The sequence below is a fragment of the Coffea arabica genome, chromosome 1c (assembly GCF_036785885.1).
Source record: "Coffea arabica cultivar ET-39 chromosome 1c, Coffea Arabica ET-39 HiFi, whole genome shotgun sequence".
NCBI classification, from domain to species: Eukaryota; Viridiplantae; Streptophyta; class Magnoliopsida; order Gentianales; family Rubiaceae; genus Coffea; species Coffea arabica.
The window spans coordinates 8101863-8129447 of NC_092310.1; the positions used below are offsets into that span (position 1 = coordinate 8101863).

The 27585-nt window shown below is 36.1% G+C and overlaps 1 protein-coding gene and 1 long non-coding RNA gene across 2 annotated transcripts; both read left to right on the forward strand.

The window, feature by feature from the left end:
* The first annotated feature begins 3036 nt into the window (after nucleotides 1-3036).
* LOC113713112 (uncharacterized) lies at nucleotides 3037-9626 on the forward strand. The gene is made up of 4 exons (XR_011817150.1): nucleotides 3037-4608; nucleotides 4716-7131; nucleotides 7221-7501; nucleotides 8239-9626. It is a non-coding gene; the product is annotated as an uncharacterized lncRNA (long non-coding RNA).
* A 10300-nt stretch (nucleotides 9627-19926) lies between these two features.
* On the forward strand, nucleotides 19927-22828 carry LOC113713247 (G-type lectin S-receptor-like serine/threonine-protein kinase RLK1). The gene has a single exon (XM_027236961.2). The coding sequence runs from the start codon at nucleotides 20223-20225 to the stop codon at nucleotides 22620-22622; it is 2400 nt and encodes a 799-aa protein (XP_027092762.2). The 5' UTR covers nucleotides 19927-20222; the 3' UTR covers nucleotides 22623-22828.
* The last annotated feature ends 4757 nt before the right edge of the window (nucleotides 22829-27585 follow it).

The following is a 27585-nucleotide window of genomic DNA, read 5'->3' on the forward strand; positions in this document are numbered from 1 at the left end:
GAGCCAATTAGTGGGATTATACATCCCTGTTGTCTCTATCTGCTCAGGGGTCCTCTTAATCCACTTGGGAGTCTGAGCCCAAGAGCCCTGGTTGCGCCTCAACTGGCTTAAGTACTGGGCTTTGGCTTTGATAATCCGGCGAGCGTTGTCGTCGGAAAGCTGATTCTTGGGGTTCTTGGACTTGGGTTTCAGCTTATTGACTGCACAGCGGCAGCAGAAAGTGGTGGCATTTGATCTGTAAATTGTTGGACAAAATTGTCCCTGTCCTGCTAATTTTAAAAATTAAGAGTCATTATCAACGAAAAGGCCACGAATTTACTGATTAAGTTGTTCAGTGGCTAATTATTGACAAAAAATAGTTTGATGGCCAAAACATGATCCTGACAATAGTTTAATAGCCGCTGGTGTTTTTTGCCCTATAATATATGAACAAAGCTTTTAATGACTCGAATCAAATTAAATATTTAGTGTTCCAACTTTATTCATATAATATATGAAAAGGATCTCGAGCTCAATTCGAATATTATATATAATCAAACATTTTTTTAACTCAAACAAGTTGAACAAGAACCTGTGAAAAATTCAATTCATTGAAAGTTCAATATCAAAGTCCCAAATGCCATGCCAAAGTGCTTACAATTCAATTGCCAAGCTAGATGCATACCCTGTGTTTCCAGTAAAACCCATTAGCCAATGTCGTTGATCATTTCGGAGAATGCCCCGCCACAGGCTACACCAAGCCAAGGTGTCCTAATTCCCAAAGCTGATCCATGAATGCTGAGTTTTAACCCAACCTAGTTGAGGAAATTTACACCTTAGGAGAACATCTTTCTTTCTGGTTTGGATTTCTATTTTTAGAATTTTTTTTGTAGAAAAATATGCCGATTTGATATATATGAGATAAAAAAAATAATTAAAAAATATGTTCATAGAAAATGTAAAATTTTTTCTGCTAAAAACCACAAAATTTTAACAAATTTTTAACTTTGAAGTCTGATGCCCAATCTCCTGCAAATTTTCAACTATCAGGCCCAACCATGTAATGATGCAATTGGAGATGGGCCTAGATTCGACTTCAGGGGAATCTGAAACCTTCTTGAAGTACCGAATACTATCTAGCCCAATATCCTCTTTCAGAGGAATCTGGAATTTTCGAATCTTGTTGTGTTTTCATTTCAGCCATTTTTTTTTCGCTCGGTCCATATTCATTGGGATAAAAAAAAAAGAGAAAGAAAAAAGTCTCCATATTCACATTTTTTTTCATTGTTATTGGCACTCAATTATTCATCAATGTTCCCCTTCTTAGTACTTATATACCATGCCAATTAGGCAACAATATCCCTATTTAATCCCCATTCAATTTTGCTATCAATTACTACATTTCAACCACTGTTTCGTTATGAGATTGTAATTGAAATTAAAATTTTAAGTATTTTGTTGATTCACACAAATAAAAAATGAAGGAGTTATGATGTAAAATACGAGTATCTATAATCTAATTAAAATTGTTTTTTTGTTAATCATTATTTATCAATGTTTTATCTAAATCCTTATTTACAACATCCATTAGGCAACAATATCCCTACACTATTATTGCTTTTCAATCACTATTTTTACTATTAAATTGCAACCAAATTGAAAGTCTAAGTATTTTTAATTTATTCAAGAAACTAAAAAATCAAAATAAGGAGATTACATTAATAAACATAGGTACACCAACAACATATTTGTGAGGGATTACTTCAGAAACCTCCCCTGAAATTTGTCATAATATCACTCAACTCCCTTCAAGTTTTTAAAAACTCACTTATCTCCCTTGTCAATTTGACAAAACTAAATATTCCTATTAAAGATCATAAATTAACAACATTACCCTTACTCTTAATAACTATTTAATCAAAAATCCAAAACAAAATAATATTTTGAAAGCAAAAAATGTAAATTAAAAAAATTGTTGCCTAATAATGGTCTATATTTCTTTACATTAGGATCATAGTGGGATAGCAAAGTACGTGCATAAATTAAATTTAATCAAAATCAATCACTTAAGACGATTTTGGAGAGTAATTAACACTTAAAAATTTCGTGTACATTTAAAATTAAGGAAGTCAAGATACTTTTTGGAGAAATATGTTTTAATTCATGGTGTAGTTTAAGTTGTATTGAAAACTAAAATAATCTCTTCATATGTGTGAATGTTTCAAGGTGTAAATTTTGCTATTTTGTTTCAATACAACTAAAATAAATAGTTTATGTCAAGCAATTTACACCTTATAAAAATTTAATCTTATCTTACTTTTTATTGTTGTTATAAATTCCATAAGTAGGATAACATAAGAGTAGTATTGGAACAAAAGTTTCATCTTTCTTATATTTCCTCCAAACTGATTAAAATGTTAGTACAAGAAATGTCAATTCAAGGGAAGTAAGTGAGATTTAAAAATTTCAGAAAAGTTGAGTGATATTATGAAAATTCTCGGGGGAGGTTTCTAAAATTATCTCTATTTGTGATCCAAAGCTGGAGTGTTTTTTATGTAATTAATTTTTTAAAATAATAATCTATTTTAACAAATCAATTTATTTACCAAATTAGATCTTGTCATTTTTCTCTAAATTTTTTTTATCATTTTTATAAATTTATTTTTAATTATTTTCTATCTCACATATATCAAGTATATTTTTTTGACAAAAAATTAAATAAAGAAAAAACAATTCGAACGGAAGTGTCGAGAAAGTTCTCCAAGCCTACGACTTTGACCACGCACAGCTGTCAGGATTTTAAAAAAAAAATAATTTCAGTAAAAGAAAAATGATTTCTATCGTACCAAAAAAATATCTATAAATGTGGTGGTGGCCAAATTTCCTAAATTAAATAAAGAACCGACTTTGGGGCAATGCGCGTAAGGAAATTTTAGCCCGAGTCCGACAGGGATAAGACCTCTTTTTAACCGTCCAGATAATTGATGACCGCTTAATCCTAGCCGTTCATTCTCTTCCCAAGCATCTATAAATATATCCCTTACCGTCGCCTTGCTTGCGTTTCGTCGTGTGGTAAGAAATCATCTGCTTTATCTTCATCGTGGGTTTTCTTTAGATTCTTTGGTTAGGCTTTCCCTAAATGAGATTTAATTGTTGTGGTTTTTTGTCTCAGCTGAAGGTTAGGATCTTCAGTTGATGATGATCGCTGGGTTCGATCGTTGCTTCTGTGGCTGTGATGATTTGATTAATTTGAAGCTTATTATCGTTAATTTTTTTGATGGTGACTTGTGAGAGTTAATCATGGTTTTTTTTTTTGGCGGTATTTCGAAGGATTGAACGGGAAGGATACCAGTTTTTGCACTAGATTCGGTTTGTTTATGTGGTAATATCTGCATCATGCCAATTATCGGACAAATTTGACATCAAATTTCCTTCAAAATTAGCCCTGTTTTGGTTAAAAAATAGCCCCATTTTGGTTCTTCTTTCTGTTTTTTCTTGCTGTGCTTCTTGTAGAATGATGGATTTCGGGTGGATGGAGTGGGAAGGAACTCTCTGTTGGATGGATGTGAGTGTAATCTGAATCTGGAGTTTTTATTTAATCCATATCTGTGGCTGTTGTTGTTGTTGCGATTGCTGTAAGCGGTGCTCTGGACTTTCGGTAGTTTCGGTAGGAGGATTGATGAGGAAGATTGAGTTTTTACTATTGTTGAGTTTGTTAATTAGTAATTTCTGGATCGTTTTTTGTTATCAAGATTCGTCTTTTCTTTCTCTGGTTCTTTTGATGTTCTCGTGGTGGTGTGGCAGAATCGTAGTTTTCGGTGGGGCTAAAAAAGACTTTCTGGATGCGCATATTATACTACGACACCGGGAGTTCTTCCCTCGTCCCTTATTTTGGTTTCCTTTTTTATTTCCTGAAAAAAGTAACTGGGGAGTCAACTAGTAACTGGCCTTGTCTGTTGTATTGATTTAGGGGAGCTTGGATGCATGAGGGTCTGGTCATGTTACCCTGCTATACTGGTTTGCAAGATTCCTGAGAAGTTTTCTCTGTCCTTAATTGTTTTCAGCTGTTTGACTGGGAGTTTTCTGGCTATAGATACTGATTTGCTCTGTGAGACAGCTGTGTTCATTTTCTGATCTCCTGCATTACTTTGTGTTGTGCAATATAGGGTTTCAGTGATTCGGAGTTGTTGTGACAACTGAGCCTTCCTTCCTTGGATGGTAAACTGTTTTGGAGGGAGTTATCTTCTTACAAACAATCTTGTGCTTTTGTCACCTTTTGATATCTGCAGACCTTTTTTGCCCAGGACAAACACCATTGAAATAGCTTTCAAGCTCTTCATTCAATTTGCCTGCACCTATTTTGCTGCTTCTCCGTCAGAGTTATCTTTGCCCATTTGTTCTCTTTAGGCTTTTGAATTTATTTTGGTTCCATGCCTTCTATATCTTTGGGAATGGTTCTCAGATGCTTAGGATCATATCAATAGGGCAAGATTGATGTAAGTATTTCTTAGCTTTTAAATTCTGGTTCTTTTGATGTGATCTTAGAATGATGGAGTTCTGTGTATGAAAGTAAAAAGAGCTTTTCCTGGATGGATGGAAGCAAAAAGAGCTCTTCTTGGATGGATGAAGGTGATAAATCGAGAGTTCTCTTCTACCAATCAATTCTTTGTTTGTGTTCTTTGCCTAAAACTCACTGGCGTTCGTTGGTAATGGCTTAACTATTGTCTTCATTTTAGGGAAGTTTGGATCGGAGCATTCTCATCATGTTGTTACCTTGCTATTCGGGCTTAACAAGATTTTGGAGGACCTCTCTTTCCCTGCTTGTTTTCTGCTGTTTTGTTGAAGTTGATTAGGACATTTGTGTATTTGCTCTGCTTGTTCTCTAATTTTCTATATTACTAGGGCGTTGCAACTCATTGTTCCAGTGAAGTGATTCGTGATTCAAACTTGTCTTTCCATCCTCAGAACAAGGGCTTGTAAAATTTTTTGGAGGGAGTTATTTTCTGACCGATGCTAATTGTTCTTTTGTGCTTGAGGAATTTAGGAGTTTTGACACCTTATTTATAATATAATTTGTCTGTGCATCTTTTTGGTCTGCAGCATGTCATGCAGAGTCAACTTTCCTGATCCACTATGAATGAATAGAACGGGTTGTAACCAAGTGCATATCTTTGCTATTCAACAGTTTATTTCGGGAAAAACTGTCTATGAATGCTTTCAACCTACCCATTCCATTCACCTAAGGTTAGCATTTTTTTGGCTTTTGGATTTGATGGACTAGCTTAATCCAGGCTTTTCTTTGGGGATGGTTCTGTGCTACTCAGTATATAACAGGAAGTAGATTCCGTCATCAAACATTTTTGTATCGGTGGGGGGTTCCTGGTATCTTGCTTAGTCAGCTTGATCTGAAGAAGAGTTAAGGCTATGCATATTGGTTTGATCGAATGGTAAATTGTCGACAGTTTTTATTTGAGGATAATTCTCATCTTTGTGCCAAGTCTTCTGATCCATTCCTTTACTGAGGGTGGTGACTGGGCCTGGGCTTTTGGATGCCATTCTTCTTAGAATTATGGGATGCGATTCTTCTTGGAATTATGTAATGGATGTGAATGTGATCCTTAATTTTGCTTTCTGCTTTATTTTTGCATTGCCCCTAGATTTGATTGAACAAGGACTTGACGCTAATTACTATGTTTTGTTCTTGGTGATTTTTCAAGATTTGTCTTTTCTTCTTCTGGTTTTTCTGATGTTGTCTTTCAAGAATAGTGGATTTCTGGTGTGTGGAGGCTAGAAGAGCTCTTTCTTGGATGGATGTGAATAAAATCGGGAGATTTTCTTTTCAACATGGTCTTTCTTTGTTCTCTTTGTCTGAAAAAATCACTGGGGCGGTTGGTGATGGCTTCTGTCTGTTGTCTTGATTTTAGGGAAGATTGTTGCAGGAGTGTTGGTATGTTTAACACCCTGCTAACCGGTTTTGGATAAGCTCTCTCTTTCCCTACTCTATTTTTTTTTGGCTGTTTCTTTAAAAATGATTTTCTCTACTTGTTCTCTAATTTACTATATCATTTTGTGTCGAATCTAGGATTTTGGTGATTCAGAGGTGGCCAAAACTTAGATCTCTGTCCTCAGATCAAAGGCCAGTACATTATTATAGAGTGGTTTATCTTCTTACCTATGCGTATCATTCCTCTTTTTTTTGCTTGAGCATTTTACAGGTTTTAGTACTTTTTGATGTCTGCAGACTATTATAAATATAATCTAATTTTTTTGTAAATCTTTTCTTCCATAGTCCATTATGTTTGTAGAAATGCCTTGTGCATTATTTGTTTGGTCAGTAATTGCTCGGAAGTCTTGTGTTCCTGATCCTCGAGGAAAAGGTATCACTGCTTAATCCCAGCAATTAATGGTTGGACACCTTCCGACCTGCCCATTGAATTCACATGCACCCATTTTGCTGCTTATCCCATGCGTTTTCTATCTCTGGCGAATGGTTCTCAGGTGCTTAGGATCTTACCAGTTTGGCGATTTTGATATTCTGAAGTATTTCTTAGTGCTCAAATTCTGCCACTGAACATGTTTTTTCAAGGTAGTTTCTGGTGTTTTGGTGGTTCATCATGATCTCAAGTTTATGCTTGTTATATGAATGGTGGTGGTGTTATGGTAGGTGATCTAAATTTGTAGGAAGTTGGTACTATTGGTTCATTCCATTGTCAGTCCTCATCTTTGTGTCAAATTTCAAATTTTTGTTGGTTATTTGTGTTGCTTGCCGAACTCATAGTCAAAGGGAAGTCTCTGGGATGTGTGTCTTTGTGAATAAATTGGATGGGTCTGACCATAGTGTAAAATCTGGAGGTTTTATTTGGACCTACAGGTGGTGGTTTTGTTGTTACTCTAGGTGGTGGTGCTATAGGTGGTGGCTCTGGGCTTCTAGAAGTTTCTCTATGGTGTTGATTAGGAATTGATCATGAAGGCCTACACTTTCTTGCAGTTTTGCACTATGTTGAGTACTTCGTGAATGGTACTTTTTTTTGTTTTTTGTTTTCAAGATTGTCTCTTCTTTTCTGGTTCTTTTGGTGTGGTTGTCTTAGAATGGTGGTGGAGTTCTGCATGGGCAAAAAGAGCTCTCTTCTCTTGGATAGATGGATGGATGTGGTAAATCAGGAGTTCTCTTGTTTGTGCTGTTTGCCTAAAATTCACTGGTCGTTGTTGGTAACGGCTTCTCTCTGTTGTCTTCATTTTAGGTTAGCTTGATCTCTGGATGGTAGATTTGTTGCCTGTTTTCTAATTTCAGTGAAGTTGGTTCAACTTACCTCTCCATTTTCGGATCGAGGGCTAGTAAACTTTTTTGGAGGGAGTTATTTTCTTGCCTATACTAATTTATCTTTTGTGCACGAGGAATTTAGGGGTTTTGACACTTTATTTATAATTTTTCTGTTAATCTTTACTTATTCTGTCTCCATTATTTGGTCTGGCAGTAATTCCTGCAGAGTTGACTCTCCTGATTCATGAGAAATAGATGGAGGTATAACCAAGTGTGTGTGTGCGCTTATTGTCAACTTGTTTATTTCTAAACCATCTATGAATTGCCTTCTGTCCATTCAATTCACCTGAGTTATTGTACCCAATTGTTCTTTTCTTGGCTTTCGTATTTTGATGGATTGGCTTAGTCCAGGACTTTTCTTTGGGGATGGCTCTGCGGTACTTGGTATCTAATGGGAATTAAATTCTGTCATCTAACATGTCTGTATAGGTAGGGCTTTTTGGTGTTGCTGATTCATCATGGTTTGAAGAAGAATGAATGCTACATTTTTTAGTTCTGATAATATGGTAGATGATCTACAATTTTTATTTCATCTTTGTGCCAAGTTCAAGTCTTTGTTTGGCTATTCATGTTTTCACTCGCAGAATTCTGCTGAGGGTGGTGACTGACTATGGGCTTTTGGATGTGTTGTTTTTAAGTGTAATCTGTAATCTGAAGTTTTGCTTTCTGTATCATTGTTGCATTGCTATAGGCAGTTGCATTACTGTTTGTTTCGATCTTTGTGATGTTTTATGATTTCGTTTCTTCTCTGGTTCTTTTGATGTCGTCTTTCAATAATAGTGGACCTCTGGTGTGCGGAGTGTACAAGAGCTTTCTTTTGGATGGATTTGAATTAAATCAGGAGTTTTTCTTGCCAACGTGGTCTTTGTTTGTTCTCTTTCCTGGAAAATTCACTGGGGGTACTTGGTGATGGTTTCTATCTGTTGTATTGATTTTAGGGAAGCTTGAACCGGGAGTATTGGCCATGTTTGGTATCCTGCTATTTGGTTTTGGGATGAGATCTTGGATGAGCTTCTCTTTTTCCCTACTTTTTTTTCTATTTTTTGTTCATTTTCTTGAAAAATAATTTTCTTTCTGTGTGCTTTAATTTACTATATCATTTTGTGTTGAGGCTAGGCTTCCAGTGACTGGAAGGTGTGGCGAAGACTTAAGGTCTCTATTGTCAGATCAAAGGCTACTATATTGTTTTGCAGGGGGGTTTTCTTACCTACTCTTACCATTCCTTTCTGCTTGATGTCACGGGCTTTGGTACTTCTGATGTCTATAATTTAAATTTAATTTAAAATTTTCATGATCCCTTTCTTCCATAGTCCACTGTGTTTATGGAAATACCTTATGCATCAATCATTCTGGCAGCAATCACTTTTTTTTTTTTTTGTCAAACTTCAGCTGTATTATATAATGGCAGCAATCACTTGGAAGTCCATGTTCCGATCCTCATTTAAGAGAGCAGCGATTTGCGTATCACTGCTTAATCCCAACTGTTAATTGTGCGGCGACCTGCCCATTTAATTCACTTGCACCTATTTTGCTTCTCCATTAATTTGCGATTAGCTTAATCCCAGGCACTTTCTTTGGGGATTGTTTCTTGTAAACTAATTCTGCCATTGAACATGTATGTATAGCCGGTTCCTGGTGTTTTGATGATTCATCATGATCGGAAAAGTATTAACATTATGCTTGGTATATTAATTAGTTTTGATGGTATGTATATAATCTAAATTTCTGGATGGTTGGGACTAATGGACAACTCTGATATTGGTTTTCATCTTGGTGTCGAATTTTAAGTTGGGTTCTGATGTCCTGGTACTTCCTTGCAGAAATCTAGTCCTAGCAAGAGGATTGTGAAGAAATAGAGGTCTTCTCTTGGATGATGATATTCAGATATCCATGATACTGTGGTTTGAATCATGGAATCTCTCTTCATGCCATCCTGTTATTGTGTTTGTCGAAAACATCACATGCCACTGGTACTGGTATTGTTCAGTCATGTAAGAACAGATGCATACAATATCTGTCTTCGTAGTCATCAACCTACATGCCCCTGGTACTGGTATTGTTTGTGAATTTCATTTCATACTTGAATTTTGGGATCCCCTGGTACATAGGTTTAGTATGCAATTTTAAAGTGCATGTAACTGATTTTTTTTTTTTTTTAAGGAAGTTATTGGACAATATTTGCTTATGACCTTAACAGCCATGGTGTGGCATCAAGGTCCAATCTAAGATCTGCAATAGTTGTATATGCATTGCTGATTTGGGAGGTGGTTAGAACCATTTGTAAATGATTGACAAAATGAGAGGAATCCAAATGCCTTTTTTTCAACTATTGAAAATCATTAATTTGTTTGAAGTGCGTACAACTTTGAGGTTGATTTCGTTGGATTCTTGAAATGGAGGAGTTCCAGGGCAACTTGTCATTTGTTGTGGATGATTTACCTGTGCAAGCTTAAGCCCCTTGAATGTTATAGAAAATTAACTGTCGCATAGTATTTGTTTCACACACTAGTTGATCTCCTATTTGGATGTTCATAACTGATGGTGATAACATAGTTGATTTATAGGTAAAGTCCTGCAGTTATCTTTAAGGGTGAGATTTGGTATGAAAACAAGTGAAGAAGTGTGGGGTAATCGTGGTATATGTTTGTCGAGTCACTTGATTTGTGATACTAGTGGTAAATTTAAGGTTGTCTAATGGGATTCAAGGCCCTCCTCCGTATGGACACACACACACACACAACCCCCCCCCTCTCTTTCCAAAAAATAAAACCCAATAAAAAAAGCATATTATCAAGGAAAGGTGAGATTTGGTATGAAAACAAGATAGTGTGTGGTGATCGAGGTATATGGTTGGTGAATCGCTTGATTTGTGATATTAGTGGTAAATATGTCTAATGGGATTCAAGGTGCTCTTCCGTTTGGACACACACACACACCCCACCACCACCAACCCCCCCCCCCCCCCCCCCCGCCCCCCCAAAAAAAAAAAAGAATGCATATTGCTAAGGAAAGGTGTGCTATTCATACAGCTCTCTGGGATAGATTGCTGCAGATGACGAATGATTATTGATGCATAAGTTGTTTTGCTATTTGTGTTAAAACTGATTAATTGAGATTGCTGGGAGACGTTTGTAGCTTGCCTATTGGTGGGGATAGCTAAGTGATTCCCTCGGCCTGTTGGTCTTCTTGACTGCGCTGCATAAGAGTTGGAATTTTTTTTTGTTTTGTTGGAGATGCATCTGTGGCAGCACTTTCTTGTCTGTGGTTCTTGATTGTGGCTTGCTTGTATGCTTGTTTTGTTTTGGTTGGTAGGATGTTTGTAATTCTGCCTGTCACATCAGACAGCCGGCCCCAAGCCCTGTCAAAAAGAGGAGGGAAAGCCTGATCTTGTGTGAGATAGTTATTGGTCATTACTAAATATGGTTCTTCCAAGTCTTCCTAATGGATCACAATGTCTTGCTATTTTGTGATCTGGGAAATACTTGCTGATGTTCTTTCCTGTAAGGATGTATTTTTCTCCTCTTTTCATTTGGTGGATTTGTGGATGGCTGGGGCTCCATTCCTCCTCTTTTCAATGGCTTTGTTTTATTGGTCCGTTATCTCGCTAGATTGGTTATTTTTGAAAGGCTTAGGTGAGGCAAGAACTTGAAGCAATGGCTTGTGTTGTTTTATTTGGGGAAGTGAAAACCATTTTTAACTCCAAATCCTGTATGGTGACATATAGTTTAGTTTCTAATGCAAATTACTGTTTGTTTTTAGTCGAAACAATTTCTTCTTGGATGGTTCTTGAAGATCTATATGGATGCGAATGCCTTTTTAAACATCTTATCTTCCATTTCATGCTTTTATCTGATCGTGTAAAGATGTTGGATTCTGTCTAAATTCTATAGAACGACCCCAAACGAAAGTCTAAATTCTACAGAGCGACCCCAAAAGAAAGTGGACGAATGTTGTACGAATTGCTGATGTTGTACTAATCCCCAACCAGAGAAATATTTGGTGTAAACTATTTGGGGAGTTTTTAAATTATTTTAGTTATTTACTTGTAGTCCATGATATTTTATATATTGAATCGGCTCGTCACAATTGAGAGCGTCAAATTTAACGTTTGAAATGGATCAATGGAGTAAAAATTGGATCCACTTGATTTTGAGGAATCAAATTCAAATTTGAAATATATTATTGATCAAAATTTGACGTGGGGCACAAAGGTGCATGTAATGTCCAACTATTGTTGGGAGGTGAGAAAAATTTATGCACCACCACTTGAAAATTGAAATTTGTCATCAAGATTTGTTGTGCTCTATTTTTTATTGGTTAGAATGAGTCTCGGTGGTTACAGAACGAAATAAAACAAAGGAAAAGATTGGCCGACAGTCTTTTTCTTGGTTTCATGACATCATAATGGTTGTAGGCACTTTTTTTTTTTTAGATCCGAAATGAAACTCATTGCGTTATAAGTTACAATGTTCTAGTTTCGCGCGCCAGTACATGAGCTTTCGTTCCTAGTGTTCTCTCAACCTTAACAGTCTGGACTGCAAAAACTTTCGTTACTAGTGTTCTCTCAATCTTAACAGTCTGGACTGCAAAAAAGAACTGGCCAGTACATAAAATGTCTTCGATTATTGAGCGAACCTGTGGCGGACAATTGTCTGGTTTAGCTAGAGCGTGAAGTAGCAAGAGAATCACTTCTAACAAGAACAGATTGCCAGGAAACGGTGCACAGGTTCCTGAGAGCCGACAAACATGGTAGAGCCTCAGTCTGCAAAGCTGTCAATGCATGAACTTGAGTGGAGTGCTGAAAAATCACATTGCCAGTTCTATCTTCAACCACCCATGCTATGGCTGCCTTATGTATCTGAGTCGTTGCTTTAAATGAGCCGTCAATGGTTAGTACCAGCTGACAGTTGTGATGATTTGTCTGTAGTCCATCAAAAAATAGCTCTAGATTCCTTATATTGACTGGCTTCTTGCAAGCGTTAAAGTTTGAACCTTGTTGGAATTGACTCTCCTCTTGCCATGGCAAACCCTTTCGATTCATCCTCTGCACTGCCCGCAGTATCTGCTCTGGGCTAGATTGTACACCTTCCCATATAAATTTATTTCGCTCCAGCCAGATATTCCATAAGATGTGGATGGATAAGATTAAGTCCTCGTCCTCAGGGGCCTCTATTATCCATTGTTGCAGCCAAATAGATAAAGGAATTGGCACACCTGTCTCGAAGTCAAATCCCAGCCGTGATGCTCTCCACAGTCTAATTGAAGTTTGACAATGCAGGAATAAGTGGGAAGACGTTTCTTTATGCTCGCCACAACACAGACAAACTTTCTTTGGAACAAAGCCAAATTAGTAGGACAAGCATTATGCAATAATCGCCACACAAAGAACTGGATACGCGAAGGAATGCTTAAGCTCCAAAGCCGCTTCCAAACCCTATGTGAAATCGATGGCCCATCAGATGATGAGGATGATGACGCACTCTGGCTTTGAGCTATAGTATGGGCCAAATGATAACCTAACTGAATGAGCCCCGCTTTTTTCGAACTCCCATATCATATGATCTTCTCCTCCAGGCTGTGGGATATAAATGGTGAGAATTTTATGGGCTATCTGATTAGGGAACAACACTTCAATCAATGACTCCCTCCAGTTCCTAGAAGAGTCAATCAAGTCTGCAACTTTCATGTTTAGCATTTGGGGCAGATTGGAAATGTCGCAAAGGGGTTTTGGCAATCAGGAATCCAGTTGTCCTCCAACTTTATTTTTGTTCCATTTACCACTCGCCACTTTAGCCCCAGCTTTAGTAGGTCACTTCCTCACAGGATACTTCGCCATCCCAAAGTTGCATGAGTTGCACAACGCACACTTAGAAAGTTAGTTTGTCGACAGTACTTGGCTACAAACGGACGGCTAAACAGATTCTCCGGCTGAGAAAGTATTCGCCAAGCTGATTTGGCAACTAAAGCCCTGTTCATTTCTTCTGTGGATCTCATTCCTAATCCCCCTCTGAATTTGGACCGAGTTAGAATAGATCATGCTTTCCAATGAATTCCACGCCCATCAACATCCCCGGTCCAGATGAATCGCGCTATATATTTATCAATAGACTTGGCTATAGTGCGCGGAACATTGAAAGGGTATACTGTGACAGTGCACTTAGCACACGTTTTGCTAACACGATTCTGCCCATAACTGAAAGATTGGATGACCTCCATTTCCCAATACGCTTGGAGATTTGTGATTTGAGATGAGCAAACAGATTTTTTTTTGGGAAAAATCCATATTGAGCCGCAGGTATCTTCCCATTCCTTCTACTACTTGAATATGAAGTACTCTTGAAATGGCCATTTTGATTTCAGCGGGCGTGTTGGGGCTAACAGCAAGGCTAGACTTAGCAAAGTTAATTTCCTGCCCCGAAACATGTCGGTATATATCAAGCTCATCTTTTTAACTTCCCAGCCGCCTCTATGGTACATTTAAAAAATACCATAATGTCATCTGCAAACATCAAGCGGGATAGAGGGGGACCACCACGACAAATCCATAGCGGCGGCCATGAGTTCGTCTCTGCAAGATTTGTTAGGAGAGAGGACAGAGCTTGTTGGCGTATAATGAATAAATAAGGAGATAATGGACAACCTTGACGGAGACGTCGAGTGGATAAATGATAGGTGAAGGCACCCCATTAACAATAATTGAGGCAGAGACTGAGGATATGCATTGTGAAATGATCCTGATCCAAGAATCTGGAAAGCCCATTTTATGAAGCATTGCTACTAAAAATTGCCAAGATACCCTGTCATAGGCTTTGCTGATATCGAGCTTTAAGGCCGCTAAATAGGTCTTACCCTGCTTCCTCTTCCTTATAAACTCCAGCACCTCATGAGCTATAAGGGCATTATCCGAGATTAGTCTTCCTGGGACAAAAGCATTTTGATAGGGGGCTACCAACTTTGTGATCTTATGCCTTAGCCGATTGACCAACATTTTGGCGACAATTTTGTACAAAACATTACAGAGGCTTATCGGTCGAAAGTCCGAAACCTTTGTGAGACACGGTGATTTTGGGATGAGGACAATATTTGTGTGATTCAAACCTTCTGATGCCAGCCCCGAATGGCAAAACTGTAAGACTGCTTTGGTGACCTCTGGACCAACTATGTCCCAGTAATGTTAAAAAAATCCCGCTGGAAACCCATCTGGTCCTGACGCCTTCCATTTGCCCATTTGGAAAACTGCCGCTTGAACCTCATCTGAAGTAAACTCCTGTTGTAAGAAACTTCTGTCTTCATCATTTAAACAACCATTTACACTGGCTAAGATAGGCTCAAATTCAGCCAGTCTTTCCTGATTTAGGGAAAGGTCTATAGAACCTCTGGATGTTTGGCCTCGATATAAATTCAAAAAGTAATGCAAGATGTGATTACTGATGGCAGTTGGGTCAGAAATCCAGTTACCGGCGTCATCTGACAAATTGGAGATATGCGTTTTAGCTCTTTTTTTTGTCGCCCATTGATGATAAAACTTTGTGTTACGGTCCCTTGTGACGCCCATCTGACAGAAGATCTTTGAGTCCAGTAATCTTGTTTGCAATCCAATAAGAAATCCAGATATTTCCTCGACTGGCAGTCATACTGAATTGCCCTTGTATTGTTGATTTGACCTTGGAGCCATTGTAGGGGCAATTGGGTTTGATTGATCTTATTATCCAAATTACCGTAGGACGACCTATGCCAACGGGTTAGATGTGTAATAGTATTCTGAAGATTCTTAGTTACCCCTTGCATTTTATTGCCTGCTTGTTGCATATTTGGGTTCCTCCATACCTTGCTAACAATGGTTCTACATGCAGAATCTCTAACCCAAAAGGATTCAAATTTTAAAATTCTATTCATTCTCTTAGATGCCTGTTTCGTATCAAGAATTAGTGGACCATGATCTGAACGCATAATTGGGAGATTTCGAAGCATTGCATTGAGAAATAATTGCAGCCATGACTGAGTGAGGGCTGCAAACGAGTCGAGTCGAGTCGAGCTTTGAGCTAATCGAGCCGAGCCTCAACTAAATTTTACCAAGCTCGAGCTCGACGAGCCGGCAAATTTCGAGCTCGAGCTCGACTCGAATCAAGTCGAGCCGAGCTCGAGCTCAAAAAAAAATAAAAAATAAATATTTTATTTAAAAAATAAATAAATAAAATAATATTTTTTTCTTAATAAATAATAAAATATTAAGGACATATACGTAATTTTACTTTGAAAATAAAAAATAAAAAAAATATATATAATATACGTAATTTTATTATTAAATAAAAAAAAATATATATATATATCCAAGCTCGCGAGTCGGCTTAATATTCTGAACTTGACCCACGAGCAACGAGTTTAATATTCTGAGCTCAAGCTCGAGCTCGACTCGAGTTCGATTAACATCGAGCTCGACTCGAGCTTGACTCGAGCCGCTCGCGATTCGTGTGCAGCCCTATGAGTGACAAAAGCCCTATCTAATTGTTCAAAGGTGGCATGAGAACTGGACCTTGAATTTGTCCATGTATACCAAACGCCCAGGTGTTGTAACTCTGACAGGCCCAAGTCGGACAAAAAGAAGCGAAATTGGTGCGAACCCTTTGGAGATCTTTTAGAAAAGCTTAGTCTATCTTGATCATTTAAAATCTGATTGAAGTATCCCACAATGGCAAACGGTTGATTACAAGGGAAAAGTTTTGAATTTACTTCTTGCCGGACATTGTGCCTTTTTTTTGCAAATTAGGATGACCATAAAAAAGAAACAGGACCCATAGGAGGCCAGATAGCTCAGTTACCTGTACACAGAAATAGTTAACATGCTTTGAAATAACTTGGACCTTAACTGAGTCACACCAAGCTAAACACAAACCACCACCACCTTGAGTAGTAGGGGGTACCAAATCCCAAAAGGAGAAATAAGAGGCGTCTAACCAACTAACAAGCCTTATAGTCGTGCATTTGGTTTCCATGAGAAATAAAACGTTAGGTGCATAAAACGTTAGTTGTAGGCACTTAAACATTGCATTATTCTTTTTTAGAGACAACAAAATTCATTGCTAAACCTTCAATTACAACGTTCTGGTTACATATGCCAGATTATGGGCTTTCATTACTAAGGATCTTGCAACCTTAACAACCTGGACTACAAAGAAAGACTTGTAAGGTGTCTTCTATTATAGAGCGAATATGTGAAGGACAATTCTCTGGTTTAGCTAGAGAATGAATATTTTATTTTGCCAACTTTGCTACAAGTTTTTTAAAAACTTTAACTACAGTAACCTCAAAAAACTTTTCAATGTTTTTAAACTATACACTTGATCAAAATATTAAAGAAAAAACACACTTTAAAAATTTTTAAAAAAATTTCTACAGTAAGTTACAGTAAAGTTTTAGACAAACACTCAAAAAACTCACCTTCCAAACGGGGTAGAAGTAGCAAGAGAGAATCAGTTCTGACTTGGATCAGAATGGCAGGGGATGCTGCAAAGATGTTTAAGAGCCCACAAATATGCTAGAACCTGTCTGCAAAGCTGTCAAAGCGTGAATTTGGATGGAATGCTGAAAGATCAATTTGCCAGTGTTATCTTCAACAACCCATGCTATGGCTGCATTATGCGTATGATCGCTTACTTGAAAGATTGCATTATTCGAATCTTAGGTAGCTCATGCTTTTCTTGTGTATGCCATTTTGCTCTTTTTTTTTTTAACTTATTTTTGTATTTGACTTATTTCAGAAGTTGTTTATTTTTTTTTTATCAAAACGGCAACATTTCATTTATAGACTAACTCAGATTACAATTTTTGGAGCAACTGCCCCTACAATCTGCTTGTACCAACTCAAGCAACCAAACTGGGAAGTCTGACTTCCATTCAGCAGTTTCTTTCAAATTTGTAGCAAATTTAGCTACCTGATGACTAACAGAGTTGCTTCTCCTTCTAGTGAAGGAGAAGCAACATTCAGAAGTTGTTTATTTGTTCGCATAATTTTACCATAGAGGCTTCAGTCAACATTGTGGTAGTGTCCTAATTTTTCATTTAAAGGAACGCTACTATTGTCACACAAGATTTGTCGAAATCAGAGGTTTAGTAGTACTAACAAAAGTATCATACAAACGGACAAAAACAGGTTTGCTCTTTTTCCCACTCAACGCAACTTCCCAATTTTCTTTGTTCCAGGAATATTACGCAAAGAGTACTTTTCCATTTTTGGGGTACTTTAAGTATCATACACATGTATATGCAGCTGGAGTCTTGTAGGTTTGGTGTGTGAGAACATGAAAGGAAGTTTTGTCCTATGTTGGTGAGAACTTGCCTAATATTCTTTGGAAAAATTTTGGACACGGAGACCAGTCTTAAAATAAAAAGCGTGGTGCAAGCTTGAACTAATTCATAAATGACGTTCATAGTTCATACCAACAAAAAAGTATTTTCATATTTTCTGAAATATTTTAACTGTATGGTGCCCAATCGCTCAATTTTTTTATCGACACAATAAATTCTATTTTACAACTAATTCTACTTTGTGTCAAGGAAAGAGAACCTAAAGTGGTCAAAGGAAAATCCGATGAACTACCACTGATCCAGATAGATGCTTACGTATTCGTTGACAAAATTTTTAAACAAACCTAAATATTAGAATGAATGTCAGGGGATTTAATCCTTGATCTATATTCAAGTAAAGTTTTAAAACTTGTTAGCCAAAGAGTAGGTTCAATAGGGGATTCATTAGTTCTCCCGTTACCACATGTCAGTATAGACCTCGGGACCAAATGGGCCACTTATCATTGGGCGGCATATAAGCCACAAGGTTTTGGGGAAAAATATGTCTCTTGTCCTAATTCAACTATGCTTGATTTTGTCTTCATTTTCACGACTTCGATGAACGTTCCTTCAAATGTGATCCAGACATCAAATACTGAAATTTACTCCTAATGACTTTGGTTTTTGGGGAATTTGATCCATTCAAGGAGACAAAACTATGTATTGGTGATTCTCAAATATCTCTCTCTCTCTCTTTCTCTTTTTTGAAAAATATATTGAGTCTTGATTACTTAAAGGGCAAAATTCAGAAAATCCTTGCGTAATCTTTGCTAAAGTCAAGAAACTCCCGCTCTTGTTCAGAGCCTCTGGGCTTCGAATTGAACTGGAATTTGGATATTGAGAAAAAAAATAAAAAAGAATTACTGAACCTGATATGCTGTTCTCTGTCAATCATGAAATGTATTTTTGAGAATCTAAAATTAGGGGGCTACTGTGATTAAATGAATGATGCCAAAATTACCTCCTACAAGCAGTGTGAAGTTGACAATACTACTCGGCATTCAGATTTTTTTTTTTTTACTATATACTTATGAGCAAATGGACGAGTTACATACATACATAGATTACATACTTATATATATATATATATATGTATATATATATATATATGTATATATATATATATATATATATATATATATATTCTTTCTGTTTTTTATTTATTTTATTATTTTTTAATCAAAAGAAAACTTCAAACCTTACAAAGGATAAATCAAATGACGTGTTTTCTTTACATTTCCAATTCATTAATAATGTATGCGTATGGATACAGTCAAAGTGGCATGCATCTCGACAAAATCAATACAGGACTCTGACTGGATGAATAGTTTTGACAAAATCAACATCACGGGCTGACTACTTTTACACTCCAGAGTAATATATAACTAGAGAAAATGTTAAATTAAGTTGAATTTGGGAAATGACAGATGTACATTTTGTGCTGCTAGTTGAAGTCCCTGTATCTATTATTATTTTTTATCATCGTTATTTTATTTATACTATTATTATTTTATTTTATTTTAATTTATCTAAAGAAAGGTCTAATTGAATTTACGGAAGACTGATGAGAACGAAATCGTCATCGAACCAAACGAATATACTATCCGTTCATATGAATTTTTTTTGGAAAATCACATATTATAATAATTAATGAGAGACAAAATTTTTGAACTCTTGATCTCCCACTCTATCAGAATTCTGTTAAAGTGATTTGTCAAGAACAAGTGATAGTTTACGTATAAATTTTAGCAACCTTTTATCATGAAAGTATCAAAATTTGAAACTGGATGGTAATCTTTTGTACAAAAGTTTATATGAAACTACTAACATTTGCCAAGTAATTGGTCCAATTTTTCAAGAAAGACAAATTTTTGCAGTTCATGTCCGCCCATCTTGCTAATTCAACAAAATCGACAAATCAATTCAACAACCTCGACGCGAAGCTGATTTATCAAAACCTCTCAACAAATCAAACAAAGCCATCAACAAATCAAATGAAAGGAGTGAAGTCAAATTAAAACAAAATTTGAAATGAACCTGCATATGAGCCGCCGACATTGAGGGTTTCTAATCTTGGCTTCCGGCGCAACGTTGGAGTCCAAAAGGGCAAGGACACAACTACTACCATTATGCATTGACGATAAGGTCAATTTTGTAAAACGAATTTCCTCGAACCTTAGTGGTGGGCACCAGCCAAAGGCTGGTCATTGGGCTGGTGATTAAGTTTCTGTCTTTATTAGGCGTCTTTTGGTCAACATTGTCTGCTACTAGTTGAAGTTATGGTTCATTACTCATTAGCTGAGTGTCAAAGTTCAGACAACCACACTAATTGAGTTAGTAGCTGCTGCTCCTTCTGTGTCCTAGATTATGAAGTTAATTCAATGCTAGTGCAAGGATCTGCGATCGTGGAGCATATGAGTTGAGCCCGAAAGTCTTTCACTTAGTATAAGAAGACAATAAGATTAAGGGGCATCATCACACATATATATATATATATATATATATATATATATATATATATTTTAATCAGTATTTTGACCTGTTTGATTTTTTCGTGTTGCCTAAACCATTTTCTGCAATGGCTTCTGCATCCTTTCGTCTCAGTTTGTTTATATCTATGTTCTCAGTTTGTGTTTTGGCTCAAAATGATGGCAGTTTGGCTGTGGGTAGCACTCTAACTGCAAAAGAAGCATCCAGCCCGTGGCTCTCACCTTCGGGTGATTTTGCGTTTGGATTTCTTCATCTTCAAGAAAATGATATGTTCTTGCTCTCCATATGGTATGACAAGATACCAGACAAAACTGTAGCCTGGTATGTCAATCCGGTTCCACGAGGATCCTCTGTGGTGCTCGATGCCCAAACAGGTTTGGTGCTACGTGACCCTGGAGGGGTAACACTCTGGAGAACTGACGGCTTTTCTGGTGCAGTTAATCATGGTTTTATGAATGATACAGGCAATTTTATCCTTAAGGATAGAAATTACACCTGGATATGGGAAAGTTTTGGATTTGCGAGTGATACAATATTGCCATTGCAAGAGCTGGTTTATGGAAGCGTTCTTAATTCCAGACAATCAGAAAGTAACTTCACGCGAGGAAGATTTTATCTTCGCTTTCTTGATGACGGGAATTTGGTTCTTCGGACAAATAGTTTGCCAAGTTCGGGTAATGATACTGAATATTACAACAGCCACACTTCTGATCCTAAAAATTCATCAGATCCTGTTTACCGAGTTATCTTTAACAGCACGGGGTCTTTGTATATGTTGAAAAAGAGCAACCAAACATTACAACTCACTCCGCTCTCTGTACGCTCAGCCTCTGAATATTATTACAGGGCAAAACTAGATTTTGATGGAGTGTTCACTTATTATTCCCATCCTAGGAATTTCACCGGCAACTCAACCTGGACCGTCCTTTGGGCCGTGCCAGAAGATATATGTTCTGACTTGGATGGAGTTCCAGGCGGTGGGCCTTGTGGCAGCAACAGCATTTGCAGCCTTGTTGATAGAAAACCAGTTTGTGAGTGTCCAAAAGGATATACACTGCTTGATCCATATGATAAGTATGGTAGCTGCATGCCAAATTTTAATCAAAGCTGTGGTGACGTCGAGAAGCTCTCTGCAGAGGATCTATATGATACTTGGGTAGCCAGTGACCTTTACTGGCCAAAATCTGACTACGAGGAAATAAGTCTATCTACTGAAACAGGTTGCAGAAAAGCATGCTTGGAGGATTGTTTATGTGCTGTTGCAATTTCGAGAAACAATAGCTGTTGGAAGAAGAAGCTGCCCCTCTCTAGTGGGAGGATAGCCACAAACCTCAGTTCCAAAGTTTTCCTGAAGTATAGAAAAAGTGATGTTGCTCTACAAAATCCATGTCTAGAAGGACCAAAGTCGAAGGACCGAGGAACTCTGATACTTGTGGAGTCTCTGTTTCTTGGCAGCTCTTTGTTGCTTAACATCCTATTTATTGGAACCGCTTGTTTTGGCTTTCAAGTCATCTATCAAAAGAGGAAGTCAAATTTTCATCTACATAACGAGGCTGTGGAAACAAATTTGCGTATTTTCTCATACAAAGAACTTGCAAAAGCTACAAATCATTTTGAGGAAGAATTGGGGAGGGGATCATTTGGAATCGTTTACAAAGGTGAGACAAACGTGAGTTTGACCAACAAGATTAATGTTGCAGTGAAGAAGTTAGATAGAGTGGCTCGAGATGCAGAAAAGGAATTTCTTGCTGAAGTAAATTCAATTGGTCAGACAAATCACAAGCATTTGGTCCGCCTACTTGGAGCCTGTTATGAAAATCAGCACCGGTTGTTGGTGTACGAGTATATGCGGAATGGCACACTTGCAAGCCTCCTGTTAGGTGATGCAATACCGAGCTGGAAACTAAGGACCCAAATTGCAATAGGGATTGCAAGGGGACTCGTATACCTACATGAAGAATGCAGTTCTCCGATGATCCACTGTGACATAAAGCCTCAAAACATACTCCTTGATGATTACTACAATGCTCGAATTTCTGACTTTGGACTGGCAAAACTTTTGCAGATTAATCAGAGTAGAACACTCACAAATATCAGAGGAACTAAGGGATATGTTGCTCCTGAATGGTTCAGGAACACTCAGATCACTTCTAAGGTTGATGTTTATAGCTTTGGTGTCCTGTTATTAGAGATCATATGTTGCCGAAGACATGTTGAGGATATTGACATTGGCGAAGGGGGAAATTCAATCTTAACTGATTGGGTTTGGGACTGCTTCCAAGAAGGAAGGTTAGATGCTTTGGTAGAAAATGACTTTGAGGTTCTTGAGGATAGGAAGAAGCTACAAAAGTTTGTGATGATCGGTATTTGGTGCATCCAAGAAGACCCATCTCTCAGGCCTACAATGAGAAAGGTGAGCCATATGCTTGAAGGGATTGTGGAAGTTATGGTGCCCCCTTGTCCCTCTCCTTTCTTCTCTACTATCTGATACAATAGGTTCAATGATTATCTTTGGCCTGGATTGTCTATCTTTTTATGCATTTATCTACTCTTTCATTGACAACTTGTATTAAATTTCACTGAAGAGAGATCTTGTATATTTTCCTAGAGCAATTTTCTGGATTGTCTTAGTTTTTTTGCATTTACCTACTCTTTCATAGATATGAAATGAATGTTTAAAGTTTTACTCCCTTTAGCCGTTTCACCTGTAAAGTATTGTCTAGTTAGAAGCCAAATACAACATTTCTTATTTTGAATATGCAGCTTCCCATATTTTTTTTTTCCAAGTTCAGTAGTTTGCCCCACGATATCTGTTTTAAAATCCGTTTTGTTAAGTCCACTTGCTATCAAAGGGGGAAAAAAAAAAGCAGTTCTAGTGTTTAATGTTTAGCCCTGTATGGTTATTTTCAGTTAACTGAATTTCATCAATGTTCGAGAAAATCAGTCAATTGTCCTAAATTTGTTTCAAATTAGAAACATCGAGGACCAAATTTGGTATTTCAAAACTCTAAGTACTAAATTTACACCAGACATCAAACATTAGGGACTAGATTTATTTTTGAGGAAAGTTTAAAAACTGAAATTGCACAAGTATCAAAAATTGAAGGACAAAATTGCTTTTCTTTCTGCTATCAAAATCACCTAAGACGCAGCACTAAAACCGTGCAATGACCACTTGTGAATATGTGTAGATTTAATTGTTGTTTTCTCAGAAAGAATGGAATTCTTCATTTCATGAAACTATAAGATTATGAGAACCGACAACAAGCATATCTTACATCATACATGTCTGCCATCAATTCGTCAAACTAAACTAGTTTAGACTTTTTTTTGGATTGTGAATTTTTATAAAAAATTTTTTAATAAATTTTTTATTTCACATATATTATATTATTATAAAATATTTTAAATTTCAAGCACCTCGAAAACTCCCTCGCATTACACCTACAGGGGAACATGGAGATCCCTCTAATCAGTACGAAGGTACACCTGACATCGATGCAAAAGGCACATGTATATGGGACACTTCCCTTATTGATAACCATCCTGGTATCTTCCTCTTTCTTTAGTCAAAGTTTCAAATTCATTTATTGATGGACTAGCATAGATAAATGTCAAAAAGTTATCCACAATTTTGGGCGTTTATTCTCCACAAAAATAAATGTCAATTTATTAGTGGACCACTAGACGCGTTAATGCAGCGCAGGAAGTTCTGACTTCAATATCAAGTCGTCGAAATTTTTTTAAACACAAGTTGTTTACAAAAAAACCATTTTTGGTTACGGAAAAGTGTAAACTAACCCTGTTTGGATTGCCATTTTCTGCTAGAAAATTGTGTTATTTTCCGTAATCATATTTTTTCATTATTTTTTTTCCTCACATACATCAAATAAATACAATAATTTTTTCATAGAAAATGACGGAAAATGCAATCCAAACGGGTAGTTTCTAACATTTGTTATGCAATTCATAATTCGACTTACTATTGATCGTTTTCATTTTCTCTTTAAACTTTTACTTTTTTCCTTTTGAACAAATTTTTACTATTGATTGCTAGTCCAGATGAAAATTTATTATCATTACTATGTGCACAAGTAATTCAAGAACTCGTGTAGTAGACTAGTAGTGATGATAATAAAATTTTATATTAATGCTAGAATTCTCCTTTTCTTTTTTTTTTATTTTATCCGATTGTAACTTATATAACAAAGAAATATCTTAAAATGTTTTCATGAAATCTCACAGAAATTTAGAAAAATATTTGTCATATATGTAATTGAATTGACATTCCATTTCATCTTAAAACCTCTAACCATAGCCACTTGAAACTTAAGGGACCATATTGATTGAAACTCCAAATATTATGGATTAAAAATGTAAAGTCAAAATTTTTGAATAACACCGATTTGATTTTGACCATTAGCTATTGTGATTTTTTGTTAATTGTCTAATAGTTTTCCAAAATAAAAAATTTTGGGGGCCAAATTTGTTTTGGCTAAAATATTAGCGAAGGCCAAAATATTAGGGGTCAAAACAATAGATCTCCCTAAGTTTCGTATTGTTCTACTTTGCCCATTCACAATTACAATATTTCCTTAAATGTAAGGTTGTGTTTCTTATTGAAGTTTTTCATTGTCTTCTTTCTTTAAATATAAGTCTTCTTTTGCTAAAATTTCTTTATCATTTTCCCGAAATATTTAGGACTGCAATGGCCACTTGTTTATGATTCTCTTTGCTGAGAAAATTATTTTCCATTTACTTTCTTTAATTTCCATAAAAGTTTTTCACAAAAGCAGGGCAATAATCACTAAAGTTTCACTTATCCTACGGTATTATTTATTTATCTAAAAATTGACAAAAATGCCCCTCAAATGTGTTGCGCCGATTACATGCTTAAATTCCTTCACTTTGGACCCGGAGAGAAGAGACAAAATGACCCAATCGATCACTTCCAAGAGTTTAGTGGATTAATTAACATAAAGTAGAGTACAGTAAGTTAGATGAGACAATATAGAAGTTTGGTAACTCGCGATGCACTTTACCCTCTGTCCAATGACCAACTCAATTATTTCCTTTTCTTATTTTTTTTTTTCACATCTTTAAAATTCATGTTATTAAACTAACAACTATCCACACAGAATATATTTCCTGGTAAAGCACGGGGAAGAAAATGTACTTATTCGATTACTTTGTGGACCAAAAACTAAAAGTTAGAAACTATTAGGTTAATGCATAATTCACCAGTTAATTCATATGTGGACTAAGTCAATTTTTGAAGCTGGCCCTCTTGGTCTGGCGGTTGAGATTGTTGAAGATGGAGCCTTAGGTCTCTGGTTCGGACCTTGCTGTCCATAAGTTATGGAGGGCAGGAAATAGTCTGCAGGGGACACCCCTAAAAAAAAAAAGTCAAATTTTGAAGCTAATAAATTCACTTTTCAATTTGGCTGATTGAGAAGCCGAACATATTGGTTGGATGTTTTTATTAAAATTTGGGAACCTCGGACATCGACATAAAGGGTCTATATTTCATTAGTTTAACTGGTTAATCTTTTGTACATTGATAATATATGGACTTTTGGGAAGAGTTGATTGAAAGCATTCTTGCTCAGACGTTTTATTATCAAATCTGTTGTCTATATCTTGGTTTCTTACCATGACCTAGCACTTTGACCAACGCGTAGCATGGGCATAAATCTTGAATAACAAATGTAATAATTTTTTTTATGAAAAATCTTAGAAGAGTGTTATGTTAGTGTTGATTTCTAACAAAAATGCTAATATCAAATAAGAAGTTAAGAGAAAGAGAAAATGTTAAGAGAATTTGTTGTTTTATTCTCAATATTAGGTAATTTTGCAACCGTAATCTATATTTCAAGGAAAAATAAGACAGACAATTATTTTGACATTACGGAATTCTTAATTTTTGGTATTAGAAACAAAGTCTGAATTTGTAAATCAATAATTATTGATGCATGCAAGGTAGGGAATTGAGCCACAAATTTGTAATAAGTAGGAAACATAAACAATAAATAGCTAAACATGCTACAGCAGCCAACAAAATTATATTCACATCAAAAACCCAATATAACATTTGGAATAGAAATAATATAGACTTTAGTGGTGGTCTTGTATGTTTTTTAAAACTATTTTTGGTAACAATTATTGTTTTTTTTTTTTTTGTAGTTTGTCAAATTTAAATTGGGGAACCTTGGGCAATTGATGAGTTCAACAAATATGTCTATGAATATTATCTAGGGTTTATCTAATGAGTGCCTATTATAGAGTTCAAATATAATATTTTGGAAAAGTAAAAGTTAAGTAGGAAAAGTGTATAAATGCAAGGTAAAATAATTATTAGTGTGTATATTCATATAATATGTTAGGTGTGATTTATGTGCATTTATGAGTGCCCACTAAATATTTGCTCAAAAAACCCTATTGTCTATGCTAGAAATTTTTGATTGCCTGAATTTAGCCTGGAAGGTTGGGAAACAATAATAAACGAGACTTTTTCAGTGTACTTAGGATTCTTTCATGCATGGAAGCAATTTAAATGAGAAGCATTTTAATGCTACTATCAAAAACGATTAATTGTTTGAAGCCTTTTTTATGAAGCTTATGCAAAGTGGCTAACGTTAATATAGACTGGAAAATACATCCCAACAACACGGTGTAAAGTGTAATCAAGACAAACCCCATTCTTTCCTTAATTATGGGGCAAAGAAGTTTCATTCTTTCTTTGTGATTAGGCTTTTACTATTGCTTAATGACTTTATAATAAAGAACAATAGAACATAAGATATATATTCTCAAAGCTATTAATCTCGCCTTTCTTTCTTCTTCTCTTAAAAGGGGAAAAGAATCGCGTTTTCTTTTAGGTGTTTGGCATGGAGTACCTGTCCTTGATTCCCATTGCCTTCTCCAGACAAGGTATAAATGTCTTGATATAAAATCAGACATTAATAGTATAGTTTCAGGGGATAAAATGTCAACTTTTATTTTCTCCAATTTACCAAAATTGTCCAAACAAATTATGAAATTTCAAGATTTTTATACTAATGATTGTGTTTTATTCTATTCCTCAAACCTTACTAATATTATGAAAAGTATAGATGATGGTAATGAACTCAAGGAGGATTAATTTTTTTCCTTAATGTTTTCAACGGAAAAAATGTACCTACCAAAAAGGTCTTATGCTGTCCACTTTTCTTGTAATTCTAAACTGAGACCTTTTTTAATTTCTTGTGATGTGAAATCCCCCACTCTATTGTTCCAAGTACTAGTTATAGCTAATATATATTTTTTTAATTTCGCGTTTCTCCTTCGCGTCCAAAGTATTATAGCTGCAAAAACTTCATATATTAAAACATTCTATGACAATTAAATGCCTAAAATTAATTATCAGTAGGAACTTAATTAGTATCAAACAAGTTGGCCGCTAAATTTCAACT

Bases quoted from the DNA above. Each gene is read 5' to 3' on its own strand.
- LOC113713247 (XM_027236961.2), top strand. From the start codon at position 20,223: ATGGCTTCTGCATCCTTTCGTCTCAGTTTGTTTATATCTATGTTCTCA.